Raw genomic sequence first — 14,989 nt, 5'->3', positions numbered from 1 at the left:
CTATTTTAAACCACATTATACATTTCTAGCAGATCAAATGCATAATATGCAATGTGACGTAAAGATATTATTTATGACAAAAAACATTGAGGGTTGATGGGTAAATTTTTGTTAAATCTCAAAATGTAACTAATGTAGACTAAAGCTCATCATTAAATAATCAGTGTTTCATATTCTGTCAAAAATGTGCCCTCTGCTTTTAGTATTTCATATACATTATACTCTACATTTTAAAATGTAGTGATAATGGAGATAAAATAGTAGAAAATAGGCATCATAAAGATTTAGACAATTAAGGTAAGCTCAGAGTGACTTTTAATATGCCAATCAATGTTAATAAAACACAAGTCAAACAGACTAGTGCAAACATGTTTTAAACCAAAATAGGAAAACAAACAACAGACAAATTCTATTTTTTTGCAACAACTGTTAGCCAGTATTATTAGTCAAATGGCTAATCACACATAAAACATATTTTGTGATCAGCTTGGGACAGTCAGAAGTCATTCTGGCATTTCAAATAGCTATGTACAGTATCACCAAGATTAGTTTATATACACAAATATTGGAGAAACCAGGCAAAACATTTAAAAAACAGACTAACAATATAATCAAGTACAAAATGTGGGTGGAGGGAGGAAACATTTTTTAAAAAGAGTCAGGGAAGGGCATTATCAGGAAAAAGTACAAAACCAGTAATAATTATACTACATTAATACAGCATTCCAAAGGGGGGGGGGAAAGGTGCATTTCTCCAATGCACTAGCTTCAAAGTTCAAAGAAAAAAAAAGGCAAATAGCTGCTTTTCATCAAGAGCAGCTATATATTTCACATAATTGTTTTAAAAAGAAAGCCTATTAACAACGATGATTGTTTAATGCTACAATTTTACAGCAAAGACAAAACTAAAATAGCAGCAAATTCACAAGGCAATACTTCCACAGAATTATCATTCCATGGTTCATGCAATGCCTACAAAGTGCTCCCAGTTGGATATACAAGTATAATTCACAATTTTAAAAAAGAAATATAAGATTGACACACAGGTACATTGAAGGCTGAGGAGTACTGAGTCTCTTAGCATTTCCCTTTTCAAAGGGAGAATAGGTATGTAATAAAGCCCTTGAGTCCTTTTTTACAAGTCACTACAGGGACAGATACCTTTTATTACAATGCAACAGCTAACTATAAGCAGCACACCACCACAGTGGTTAACCCTGGAAAGGCTGGTGTAACATCCAACAGTGACTGACATCCTACAGAAGACAGACTGGTAAAACTAGACAAAAGCCTGATATAGCACTGGTCAAAATACAGCTTTTAACTGTAATTCACAAATAAAAGTCCTAAAAGATATTTCAGTAAAACTACTGACACCGACTGAGAAAGTAATTGCAAACTGAATCCTAGCAGTGATTTCAACCTAGCTTCCTCTTGTCACAGTTTTTTTTGGGGGGTGGGAAATGAGTAGTTCAGTATATGGTAAGGCTGACAGAGCGGTTCATTTTCTTTCCAATAAGTCGAGATGTTCTATTACTCTGGGTGGTGGACCTGGTGGCCATCCGGTCAGTGAAGAGTGCTCTTTCCTCAGCCGCAGCTTTTGCCATCTGGGCTTTCTTGAGTTCTCTAAGAACGTAAAAACAGGAAACAAGACTTTTCACCTACTGTATTAATCCTAGGAAGGGATCCTAAGAGGCCAAATACAAACTACATTATCAGTTGGGAGATCTTTGCATGACATCATTACTCTAAGATGCAATTGAGGAAAGAAAAAATACAATATTGTGAAAATCTCTTTACATAACACAGACAAAAGGAAAATTCTACTTCCTCTTTATATGAACTATGATGGCTATCAAACTAATGGCAAAGGAACCTTTAAATATTTCAAGTCAGTTTTATTAGGTTAGAATCAAAACGGCAGCAATACAGCAAATGAATTAGAATGATCATTCCAACCAGTTTTCAAAAATGTCAAAGGTCATTCAGAGCAAATATGAGAATCATCTACTAACCTAATCGACATTTATTTCATTCTTTCATAAAAATAAGTAGAATAGAACGTTTCAAGGAAAATGTTAGTTTATGGTTGAGAGTTTGGAGGGAAAAAACTGATACCTGCTTATTTTAGTTTTTGTGATAGTTTGGGGCTTGGGGATTATCACCACTGCAAATATATGCAAGTTTAAAAAATTTTTAAGTCCATAATTTCAAAGTTTAGAAACAACACAAATTTATAGGTCAAATACCAATGTAAAGCAGAAATCCCCAAACTTTAACCATATAACATGCCAAGCCACTATATTCTTCACTGATGGAAAGCCTAAATCATCTCTCATTAAAATTTGAGAATAAAAATGAGAAAGTAAAAACAAAACAAACAAAAACCCCATCACTTACTTCTGCAAAAGTGAATTTTTGAACTTTTCAGCATTCAGTTCTATTCGTAATTGTTCTGCACTCTTCCTAGAAGCAGACAGCAATACTGAATGCTTTACCAGTGCCATTGCTGAAGGTCTTCTCTCTGGATCTGGATGAATCATAACCTTAAAAAGAGAAGTAAAATTAATGTAAAGACATGCAATTTAATAAAATATTGAATCATGTCAATAAAGTGCCTCATATATAAAATGCTCACTTTTAGCAACTCTGTAAATTCTTGGGAAAGCACTTGTGGAATCCGAGGTAATCTACCCTGTCTGATTTCATGCCATTGGTCTCCATTTCTGGGAAGAGGCTCAGCACCAGCAGCACATACCACTGTGAGGGCAAGGGCAAAAATATCCGCTTTTGGTAGATGAGTATAGTTCTGTAAAATTAAAAAAAAAAAAACTTAAGGGAATATAAAAATGGCCAAAATAAAGTAAGATTACACCTCAATGATGATTTGGGTGCGAAATAAACGAAATTAAAATGTCCAATGCCACACTTAAGTTTAGGAACTATTCAGAGAACAAGCTAAATTTGGGGAGATTATTATTTTTTTTAATGATAAAATAATATACACTCTGGGGTGGGAAAGTAAATACATTTCTAAAAGTATTTAGGCATTTCTAAAAGGCCTCTTCTTTATCACTAGCCCAACTCAACTCTCAGAAGAAACTCCTATCCCCCTAGGGGCATTCATATGAAAATACAAAACATACATACATCAACAAGTCAGAAATATGCATATACATATAAAACACAAATATACATATAAAAAGAACAATGGAATCATACACTTCATTTGTTCTACTTGTTCTATTTTCATTCAAAACTCTTATCAAGAAATATTTTGCAACACTCTTTTTGAAATAGCACTATTAACTATGTGCCATAATTTACTTAATCATTCCCTTATTGCTAAATACATATTTACATCGTTCTCAATTTACTTGTATATGACTGTCTCTGAAGGAGAGACTCCTAGAAATGGAAATTCTGGGTCAGAGTTTGTGATTTTAAAATGTTGAAAGATACTAACATTTTTTTTTTAAAGATTTTTTTGATGTGGACAATTTTTAAAGTCTTTACTGAATTTGTTACAATATTGCTCCTGTTTTACGTTTTGCCGCGAGGCATGTGGGATCTTAGCTCCTCAACAAGGGATTGAACCCGCACCCCCTGCATTGGAAGGCAAAGTCTTAACCACTGGACTGCCAGGGAAGTCCCAATACTAACACTCTGATCCCCAAAAAGGCAATGCCATTTTAAAGTTCCACCAGTAGTGTATGGAAATTTCTCTTTTACTGCAACTCCACCACTGTTGAATATTTGCCTTTACTGACTTTCGCTAGATTAAATACATCCACAGCTAACAGTTTACACTTTCTATTTTGTATTACCTTTCTACCAGTTATTAACTTAAAATTTCAATACATCTGCATTTATAGTTTTCTAGCAACTGGTAAGTGTTACAAGGCAAATGGCTTAAAGGAGAAAAACTACCTCCTGCAAAACTTCATTTGCAAGAAAACGGCTATCACCCTCTTCAACTTGTGGACTAGAGATCCTTGTTACATGCCCAAGGTCACCTAGAAGTATTGAAAAAAATACAGTCAAGAATTAAAACAAACCAGCCTCTCCCTCTTTATTTTGAGGAAATAATCTGGTTATTTTTCTTTCTTACCTATTTTAAACATAACTTTGTTGGACACCCAGTCGTCTTCATCTCCTTCTTCAGAGGCAGCATTTGGGATTGAAGTTCGAGATATGAAAATATTACCTGTCAAACAGTTATTTAGGTAAGCCATACTAACAGTTAACAGTTAAACCAAAGTTCACAAACAAGTCATATAACAGAATCAACCAGAAAGCTTTTAAATATATAGATTCTTATGTGTTCTACCCCAAACCCAGTGAGAATGAAAATCTCAGGGGACAAGAACTGGGACTATATTTTCTAGGAATATATTTTCTGGCCTAGCACTGGTCCTTGAACACTTGGAAACCACTGCATTAGACCCTTGTCACCTACACACTGGTCTTCAGCAGTTTTAATTATTCAGAAATAATACAAAAGGCAATTAACATACTAATTTGTGATGCTGCCAAAGAACAAATTTTAATCTAATGCTACAAGGCTGGTGTGAAAAGAATAAGTCATGTAGCTATTGAGTTTGGCTGACCATACAGCATCTACATCCCAATGAGGTTCTGTGGTTCACTATTTCTGCTGTACACATTTTTTTTTTTTCTAATTCAGGTAAGCTCATGATTAACATAAGTTTTAGTGGCAGATTTTATTTTAGTAGTTTTATCAATATAGTATAGAATTTATAAATGTTACATTCACTAGAGTCATCTTTCCAATTTTGCTTTATTTACAGGACAACTTATTTTATGGTGGTATTTGTAAATTTAAAACTTCACACACCTTAATATTTTCAACTTTTGTACTTGTAATATAAGCATCCACTATGTTTGTCTGACATTTAATACAAGCTATGAGTGAGTATGGGCAAACCTTACTGATCCACATTAACTGCCATCAGTTCAAATATAGTTTTTCCTTTTTGAAAATAAACATTTTAGTAAGTTAATGTACAAAAATTCTTCACATACTTCATATAATTAAGTTGTGCAAAATGATTTAAATTCCCATGAATCACACATATTTCCATAGATTAAAAAAGAAAAAAGAAAACCATCTCATTAAATTCAACTTAAAAACACCTAGCCTACAATGTTTAACTTAAATCCATCAACCTTTTAGTTATAACTTCTAATTTATAGGATAGAGAAAGGAATAAGCTAGGAAGCAACCAGTCAAACCCAGAAGAAAGGATATCTTGCAAGACAAGGTCTGTATTATTATTATTATTTAAGTAGGGGAAGGGTAAAACCCAAAAAAGAAAAATGGATTTAACCTGGTGTATTGCATGGTCCTGAAATGGATACTAGTTTGGACGAATCAACTGTTAAGGACTTTGGTCAACTAGGAAAAATTTTAATATGATCTGGCTACTAGATGAGATAAAAATTTACTGAAATGGAAAGGTAGAGACAGAGACAATTGTCTTTAAAAAAAAGTTATAAAACAGTATGTACATTATGATGTTATTTTTGATAAAATGAGAGGGATTTGCACTAAAATGTTAGTGTAGGATTCATTTGCATACATTTTTTAATGCAAGATAATCTAAACGCATGTACCATTTTGTTTTCTGAATAAAACAGTAACATTTTGATGGCATTTTACAGGCTAGAAATACCACCATGTTTGTACAGAACTTAAGTTTTCAAAGCATCTTCACAGCTCAGTTTATTCTAATAACCCTGTTAGCAGCACTGACATTATAATTGTAGTTCCAAAGATTAATAGAAGAATGGGGATTTAATTTTTTTTTTTTAGTCCAGCTTGTCTATATTTTAAAATATTCTACAATGTACTAATTACTACTTCTGTAAAATACAATTTTGTTTCAGTTTAACCTAAAATTATGTAGGCCTACACCTTGATTCGTACCACTGCTCCTTTAGTTTGAAACCTCATAAGCCTTTCAAAGAATACTATGAGGTTGTTCTGAGCCATAGTATGGTCGATCTACTAGAGCCAGTTATATATAAAAATCAATTTTTTTAGCTGAAAATGATCTAACGGTAAAGAGAAAAAAAATAAAACCACTATGTTCCTAAACTCTCCAGTGCTTATTTATCTACAACATTTTAAATACATTTATAATCACAATACATCTGTCATTTTGTTTTCTGGGTCATACAGTGACAATTTTATTATTTCTTTTACAGACTAGAAATACCTCCAGGTTTGTAGTACCTATGTTTTCAAAACGTTTTCACATTTCTCATTTTATTCTAATAACCATGTTAGTGGCACCAGCATTAATTTAAAATTATGGATCTATAGCCTAGTACAAGAGACGGGCTTTAAACACAGGTTCTTTTAGTCTCCCCAGAGTCCCACTCCGAGACTATGTGGTTCCCATAAGATGCAGCACATTTTTTTTCAGCTTTTAGTAAAAATGAGTTTGTTATTTCAAATTTGGGATAACAAGGGAAGAGGTGATGGGAAATAAAACAATACTAATACGTGGGTCAAAAATCTTTTAAAACTAACAATGAAAAAACATAGTAAGATGTTTATGTTCCCATATTATTTTAATGAAGTCATTTATTCTCTATAACCCTAAAGAACACAAGTCAGAGGATCTATAATACTTACTAGGCTTTATATCCATGTGAACCAAAGACATTGAATGAATATACCTCAAGCCCCGGCCAACTTGCAAAAGGAGATCCTTCAACTCTGCTTCTGTAAAGTAACTCATGCTTCTGTAGTTTTCACTTATGGCATCAGCTAAACTTCCACCTAACAAACACAAGAAAAATTAGAATTTTCTTCTTCCTGAACTATTATTTTTCTTCCACCTTTACTGTATGACCACACGCAACCAAGAAAGTGACATTTTATATAGGACCTATTCTCTTCAACCTGTTTGTGAAATCAAAATTTTATTTATTCTTTCAGTAGGTAATACACTCACATGGGTACAAAGTACAATGTAAAGTCTCCTCTGTCTTATGAATACATACTTCAGCAATGCACCTGGTTCTCTTTCCCAGAGTAAATCAATGTTATCAGTTTCTTATGTATTCTTTTCAACTCCTTTTTACACAAGCGATAACATATTTTCATTATCTTGAAGATCATTCTCTACCAATATACAAAACTACCCCTTTCTTTCTTGTGTCTACAGAATTCCACTGTATAATTGAATGGTAATGCACTAACCAATCCCCTAATTGATGGACATTTAGAAATAATTTCCAAGCCTTTAATACTACATACTGTGGTCTCAGGAATAACTTCGTACATTGGTCATTTCACACATATTTAGTATATCTCCTACAAACAAACTGCTGGGTCAAAGGGTATGTACAATGTAATATACACATGCATAGTGTATGTGGGAGACAGTGTTTTATTACATATACAATAAATTTCTGTAGCTGAGAGGGCCATTTCTGTTTATCCTGCAAAAGAGCTTAGGGTTGGTATTCACACCATCAGTGCCAAGATCTGATTGCCTCTGAAAGCTCACATAAAATAACAGTACACTCAGTTTCTAATTTCAAAATGGCTAATACTTAACTTCTGCTAGCATAAGCTTATGTAAATCTGGGGATTTGGAAGATAAATCTGGGGCAAAAACACACACACACAGAGTACCCCTTAGAGAAGGCTGTGCCAATTCATACTACCATGTTTAATGTGTGAGAATACCTGTTTTCCCACACATTTAACAACAGAGTCTAAAAATTTTGTAAGTAAAAAACAGTATCTTAGTATCGTTTTAATTTATACTACCCTTACTATGAATAAGAACATAGCCTGCTTTTATAGAATCAGTCAAACCAATTAGCTAATTTGTTTATACTTTAAAAAACTTTAAGTTTATACTTAAAAACTTTGTTTATACTCTGTCTCAGAGGAAACGAGGAGTTATTGTAATAAATAAATAAACCACTTCTGTTTAAAGCTTAGTTGGGAATAATAAAATCAGAACCAAGGTAATAAAATCTAGGTCAATGATATACTACTCAGAAAAGGAGGTCCTATAATTTGAACAAGACTGAATAACAAAACGTCAAATGTGTTTAAAAAAAGTAAATAAATCACACACCTGGAGAGCTTAGGATTAAGTATGTTTTCTGAACTTAACTTGAACAAATCTTGAACTGCAGGAAGAGGGCTCCAGGAGGGAGCAGGTCAAGAAGCCTGTCAGACAGGTGAGCTTGGAGTCCTAGATCAAGTTTACCAAGAAATAACATGGCTGCTTTTTAGTAGGTCTAGCAACTATAGCTAGGCCAGTTCCTTCTATCTTGTTGCTGAAAGGGCAAGAGGTAAGAAAAGCAAACCACTGATCTGATATTTCAGGTTCTCTTCCCCTATCGATCAACATTTTTCTACACCTGTTTATCAAGAGTAGAAATTCAGTCTATCACCAAACCAAGAAAAAAGGCTCAAAATGCAAACTACTTTTGAGACAACAAGGAAATTCAGTTAAGATAAAGGATATCAGTTAATCAACACAACAAATGAATGATAACAGAATCCTTCCCTGTGAAACTGTAGGAAAGGATCTAAAGACCAGGCTTATTAGGACATTCAAGGGTTTATGTGGAGATAATGGTGGAAAAGGGAAACAAAAGAAGAGCTCACAAATGTATCTAGATAGCCTCACTGTCTTTCATCTAAGCAAAATAAACAACCATACAAAGAGGCAGTCCTACTTTACAGAGGTCTATTTGTTTTTTAAAGATCCATATTCCTTAAGTGTTTTACAATGCTCCAAAATAATAAGCTATTTCAAAAGATTATTTTATAATCTAACTTTATTACAGGACAAGGTCTCTGTAATCTGAGAGGGTTAGCAAGATGGCTCATTCCCTCCCAACTCCCAGGCCCAAGAGTTTTCTCAAAATCATCTGAATGACACAACCATGCATCTGGACTGTGGCTGAAATACTTGAGACAGCCAGCCACATCCAACAAGGTGAGAGGGAGAAAGAAACTAAAAGGAGATGGCGTCTAGCAAATATGGAGGGGAGAAGGTATTACGGTAAAGTTGTACTATTATTAAATGCAGTTACTAAAAAATGGAGGTTAAGAAACACAAGGCCATGGGCGATAGCTTCATAAATGTTTTGATGGTATGAAGAGAAACATTTCAAGAGATGTGTGAAACGAAACAGCAGCAATGCTGTATACTGAGCACTTATTCTTTCAAGGGTGGAGATTAAAATGACAACTCAATGAGAAGTCAGGTATGAAAAATGAGTCTTTTACTTCTGTTTGTTCATTGTTTTCAAATACAGAAAACCTGAATCTACTACCTATACCACTTATTTATTCACAAGCTATGAAATGGCTGGTCTTAAGAAAAAATGAGAATCAACAAAAATAATCTTTGCTACTTGACTGTTCATTAAATTCTAAATTCTCTAATATTCACCGAAGGTACACAGAAATAAAAATCCATCATATATAAAGATTTAGGTATTTAATAACAGCTGTCTGTAAGAATCAGAAGTGAGGCCGGGACTCTGGTAAAGCTTTAATAAAAAGGAAGGACACACGTTGATTGCTGAAGGACCTGCTGAAATTCAAAGCTATACAAAGGTCCAAAGTTAAACCTCTATAAATGCTTGTTTTAGGGGGGGAAGGAAGGAGGGAGGCACAACTAGGGAACTAAAAGAGCATAACTCTTACTTTACAGAAACATCTCAGTGGATTCTAGTGGTAAACTAGGTTGGATAGATGGAAGGGGGAGCAAGATTCAACAAATGGCTAAATTTTTATCAATGGAGAGTCACTGTCATTTTATGAGTAACCAATATCAGTTTTAGCAGCACATAAAATGAAATGGAAAGGGAAGGCTAGATGCAGGGAGCCTGGATTATTAACTACTATATCCCCCACACACACTATGCTAAGTGCTAGGGATACCAAAATATATATGGCAAGGCTGCTGTCCTCTCAAGAAAATCAGTTTAATTTTAGTAAAAGGCACACAAATAACACGCACGGTTCTACTATCCAGGTAGCAAGAACAAGGTTTTCAATATTAACTTCCACGTAAGAATTACTTGCACTTGAAATTCATGTTGAAATTCAAAGATCAGGCTTCTGATCTTTGAATTTACAAGAGATAAAAGATATACAGAATTAGAGCAAGACTTTAGATAAAAAGAAGTATCTCCTTGGTGTTCATTTTCTTGAGCTTACGAGTTTACAGGGGAACCGTTGTATTACTCACCGTTACAATATTCATTCTGTATAAGCATATGATCATCTTCTGCCCATGCAGAGAAATATCGAACTACATGAGAATGTTGTCCAAGCACTGCATGAGCATATACTTCTCTCAAAGCGTTCTGCCTAGAAGTTTGAGATTAAGAGAATGGTAAATCATTTTTATTCAAGCCTGAACTGGTTAATTTATCTGAAAGTTCATAAAAGAATCTTGACTTCTGGATCTATCATTATGCTGAATGACAACTTGCTTGAAAGAGAGGGAGTTAAAACTCTGTACCAGATTTTTCCAAAGACTTCCATTAAAGAATGTTAGAAAGAAGGAAGCTTGCTGGCCCTAGGATTCAGAAAAGATGAAACTCCACTTTACTATGAATTCATGGATGCTACTAGAAATAAGAAATTTAAGTTAGGCTCCAAGATCAGACCCCTTATATTATTCTACCAAGTCCAGTAAGAACTAATGGCAAAAAATGAAATGGATCTGATTAAATCATTACAACTTCTCAAATGTTAAAGAATTAATTAAATTCAATGATTGACCACCTAAAACCTTAACATTTGTAACATCATACTGAACAAAAGAGCAGAAGGCAAAATCTTTAATACATACTCATCAACAGAGCCAGCCAATGGCTTTTTTGATCGCTTTATGGCATAAATGCATCCATCCAGCCTCTTCACACATTTAAACACAGAACCGAATTCTCCAGAGCCAATCTTCTCTAGCTCATGAAATTCTGTTGTATACCGTGACTTCATATTGCTTTCAGTAATTGTAATTCTCTGTAATAAAAAGTGTATCCATATATATATATATAAAATACAAAGGTATGAAAATGATTTTTTCACTATGGTGATAGCACTATGTGTGAAATTTAAAAATTATATCTTATGTTTTGCAGGTGCTCTGTGGGAATTGTTCCATTTGTAGATGTGTTTTTGATGAACTTGTGAGGAGTGACAAATTCCGCATCCTCCATCTTGACTCCTCCCTAAAAATTATATCTTATGTTTTAACATGCATATATGGTAGCTTGCATATGTGGCTTATTTAACATGTATATGTGATAGCTTGTTAAGATGTAGAAAATCAAATTTCAAAAACAATAAAAAGAAAATCAAAAGCTATTTACTTTAGCAGGTCTTGTTTCATCTTCAAACTCATAATCACTGGCTTCCATGTCTTCACCACAGGAACTGAAAAATATTATTTTTTCCATCAACATATCTGACAGATACATCAACTAGAGATCCAAAACTTTATCTAACAGGTATATAACAAAATGAAAATTTAATGAATGAAAACAGAAAAGCATTTAATTGTGTAATGACAAGATACAGCTCAACTGATGGAAATATTGTTCTTGCTTAAATACACCACCACCACCACACATATCAAAATTAAAGCCTTTGTAAATCAACCTTCTCTGCCTGTCTCATTTTGACAGCAGATTTCCTACTATCTAGGCTTTTTATTCCTTCCTTTCCCACACCACTCTTTTCCACAGGTGATTACTGAGAATTGCTAGTAATGGAGAAAATTCTCAGTGCATAAACTTCCATGTCATTCAGTTGAAACTAAATTTTAATAAGTATACCAAACCAATCTTGGGTGGTTGAGGAACCAAACTGTTGAATAATAAATAACTTACTCATTCCAGTATGTTCTCTTTCTTCTACGACACTGTCCTGAGGAATGAAGTAACACAGAATCTGGAGTAAAAGGATTAATATTCACTTGAGGAGTCCGTCGTATGTCAAATTCCCTTTTTCCTGACTTTTCTGTATCCATGAATAGAGAACCACCTCGGAGTTTAACAGAACTGGAATCGATTCCTCGAGCTTTGGAGAGCAAACTCTAGGAGGGGTAAAAAACAAATGCTTAGGATCCAAGTGCTATAGCCGGCCTTCTCAACCTAACTTTCAACAAGGCTTTCACGAGGCTGAATGTGTAGGTCAAAGCAACACACAAGCCTTTGTTATCTTTCAAGCAAAATAAACAGTGGTTAACTTAGGAGCCTGAAGCTGGATACTAACCACCTTTTCTGAAAAGGCCAAGTAAAATAAGGTCTCTAACCCCAAAAAGAATATGAATGCAGACTAAAATTAAGTTCATTCTAGAGGATAAAAGTTAACAAAACCTTTCAATCCATCTAAAAATGGAAAGCAGTCAGGGAGCCCTATAAAAGCTCCCCTCCCCCATCCAAGTAGGGTTTGAAAGCCTCCTCCGTAGGACTCCTCCCCTCACTTCCAGAGGGATCTTGCCGTGGGCAAGTCAGCTAGCAAACAGTAGAGCACAAAAGCACACATCCTCCTGAGGTTTATGACTAGTAACGGTACTGAAACTGACTCACTTAAAAAGGTGCATTTCCTGCATTAATCTTATAAATGCGGCACCTGTCTTAATTTCGGGAACTGTCCGTTTTAAAATCTTCTGTTACTTCTAAAGTTCTAGAAGTGGTCATCGGCTTACTCACTAGCCATTCAGCAAACAGGTGCTGAACACCTACTTCTTTAAGATACCTTATCAACGGTATATGAAAGCCTGAGGATCCAGGCAACAACACCAATGCTGGTTTTTAACAGTTGGACGTTCCTAATCCTGACACTCAGGCTGACCAAACTTGGGAATTGCAAACCCAATGCTGTAAACAAACGCTTACCCAATAAATATTCTGTCCGGAAAGAGGCTTAAACGCTACCCCTGAGTTATTTACGAATCTTTTTAAGACTGTAAATGCTTGAAGGCCAGCCTTTTCTCCCAAGTCGAAGCGCAGTCTCCCTCCGTATCTCAAACTTTCCCCCATAAGGCCACCTGATACGAAACGATAAGCGCATGAATTTTTTTTTTTTCTTAACCGAACTCCTGCGTGCGCCGCCCAAATTACAGGACCGATCTCTGCGTTTAAAAGGCACCAGATGGCTGCGGCGCTCGGGAGTGTCAGGTGGCCGGGCCAGGACCACTCGAGCATCATTCCAAACCACGTTATCGGTGCCACACTCCCGGCTGCCACGCTCGGGGCGGCCCCGACTGGGCGGGCGTCAAATCGTCAGCCACCTGGACGGCGCCGATCAGCCCCTTTGAAAGATGAAGAAGTTCCAGACGAGGCCCATTGTTCAGTTACATAATCTTAACGGACAACTTCTGGGCAGGGCCCAAAAGAGGGGCTGCCAACTTTTTTGTTGCGGCGCAGGAGAGCGAGCGCGGGTGCGGCCCGGCGGTTATGTAACCGAACCCGGGCAGCGCCGCGCTCGGCTCCCGGCGCCACTGCCTTTTTAAAAGGCTGGGCCGGCGCGGGCTCGGGGCGCCCCGGCAGCTGCGTCCTCTCACCTTGGGGGTGTGCGGCGTGTCGAAGAGCCGCAGCTTGCGGAAGGTCTTGTGGGGCGGGGTGCCCGGGTGGTCCGGCAGCGGCGAGCAGGGGCCCTCGCCAGCCCCGCGCTCCCCGCACCCCCGCGGGGACGCATCCCCCGGGCCGCCGCAGCGCACAGGCGAGAACGAGCTGCCCAGAAAGTAAGCGGCCGCAGGCGACTTGACCGGCGACGAGGAGCCGAAGCCCTCCTCCTCCCACGAGTCGCCCTCGGCCCCGCCGCCCGCCGCGTCCGCGCCCGGGCAGGCGCCCCGCAGCAGCATGTCCTCCTCCAGCTCCCCGGGGCTGCCGGGGGCCGGGCCGGGCGAGCGGCGGCGCTCGGGCCCGGGCTCTGTGGGGCTCCGCGCGGGCGGCAGCGGCGAGTCAGGCTCCTGAAAGGCCGAGTCCTCCCCGGTGCTGTGGCCGCTGCCTTCCTCCTCCTCTTCCTCCTCCTCCTCCTCACAGTCGCTGCTGGGCGAGAAGATCAGCTTCTGCCGCAAGGTGCAGGAGGCCCCGGCGCGGAGGGGCGGCGGCGGCTGCTGCCGGCTCAGGAAGCTCATCGCGCCCACGGGGCTGGGGCGGAGGACCGGAGAACCTGGGCCCGCGGAGTCCAGGGCACGGCCTGCCCAGGGGGCGGGTCCGCCACGTGCGACTGGGCGCGCCCGGTGGCCGCGGCGGCGGGCCTGCGCGGCGCCTCCGGGACGCTCGGGGCGGCGGCCGGCGGGGGCGGCGGCGGCGGCGCGGACTCTTCTGCAGAGGCGGGGCGGCCCGGGCGCCGAGGCTGGGGTCTCCGCAGGTCCAGCAGCAAGTTCGGGCTCCGCGGCTTCCCGCGACCGTTAACCACGTGAGTGCCCAGTCCACCAATCCCCGCCCAGCCCGGGGTTTGAAAAAAAAGGAGGGCGCGACGTAGCCCGCGGGGGAGGGATCAACTACGCGATTTTGGCGCGAACCCGCTGGCTCCGCCCCCCCATCCCCCGCCCCCCGCTCGGCGCGGATCCAGGCCTGGGCGGGCGCGGTGCCGCGGACCTATGAGCGAGCTGGATGGCTGGGAGCTGGGTCCGGCACCGCCCGGATGGGGCCGGGCCGGGGAGCAGAGGCGGCCCTCTGGGAGGAGCGAAGGGTGGGGACTGGCCTAGGCCGAGCGTAGCGCCGGCCTGGGCACGACCTCTTCGCCGCCCTTCCGGCTCCCCGGAGTCAGGAGTGGGACTTGCGATGGGGGAGCGCCTCCGGGTCCCTTCGGGTCGCGGGGAGCGGGGGACCGCCGTGGTCCTTGGGCGCTGCCCAGGGAGACCGACCTCCTGTCCCGCATCCCTTTGGTGCCGGGCCCTGGGACTCAGTGGGCGTGGCTGTGGGGAGTCTGGTTCCAGGGTCGAGGACTGAG

At 39.4% G+C, this 14,989-nt stretch overlaps 1 protein-coding gene across 2 annotated transcripts; it reads right to left on the bottom strand.

Moving 5' to 3' along the window:
* Window positions 1–332: 332 nt before the first annotated feature.
* On the bottom strand, window positions 333–14,274 carry WEE1 (WEE1 G2 checkpoint kinase). 2 transcript variants are annotated; one of them, XM_059929544.1, is made up of 11 exons: window positions 13,593–14,274; window positions 11,914–12,119; window positions 11,395–11,458; window positions 10,872–11,044; window positions 10,263–10,384; window positions 6,665–6,811; window positions 4,112–4,207; window positions 3,931–4,016; window positions 2,639–2,809; window positions 2,401–2,546; window positions 333–1,626 (listed from the first exon to the last, which is right to left on the bottom strand). In XM_059929544.1, the coding sequence occupies exons 1-11, from the start codon at window positions 14,166–14,168 to the stop codon at window positions 1,473–1,475; spliced, it is 1,941 nt and encodes a 646-aa protein (XP_059785527.1). In that variant the 5' UTR covers window positions 14,169–14,274; the 3' UTR covers window positions 333–1,472. The 2 variants fall into 2 exon arrangements, with proteins under 2 accessions (XP_059785527.1, XP_059785528.1); XM_059929545.1 differs by lacking the exon at window positions 13,593–14,274 and adding an exon at window positions 12,925–12,989.
* Between the last annotated feature and the right edge of the window lie 715 nt (window positions 14,275–14,989).

Source organism: Balaenoptera ricei, chromosome 8, assembly GCF_028023285.1.
Source record: "Balaenoptera ricei isolate mBalRic1 chromosome 8, mBalRic1.hap2, whole genome shotgun sequence".
Taxonomy (NCBI): domain Eukaryota; kingdom Metazoa; phylum Chordata; class Mammalia; order Artiodactyla; family Balaenopteridae; genus Balaenoptera; species Balaenoptera ricei.
This window is presented reverse-complemented; position numbering and strand designations above follow the sequence as displayed.

What these genes read in the sequence shown, in the direction of transcription:
- WEE1 (XM_059929544.1), bottom strand. Translation starts at nt 14,168, where the DNA reads ATGAGCTTCCTGAGCCGGCAGCAGCCGCCGCCGCCCCTCCGCGCCGGG. An exon ending in AAGAGAACATACTGGAATGA is followed by an intron (nt 11,459 to 11,913) that starts GTAAGTTATTTA and finishes AATATTTTTCAG; the next exon opens with TTCCTGTGGTGAAGACATGG. An exon ending in CAAATGAAGTTTTGCAGGAG is followed by an intron (nt 2,810 to 3,930) that starts GTAGTTTTTCTC and finishes TTAATTTTACAG; the next exon opens with AACTATACTCATCTACCAAA.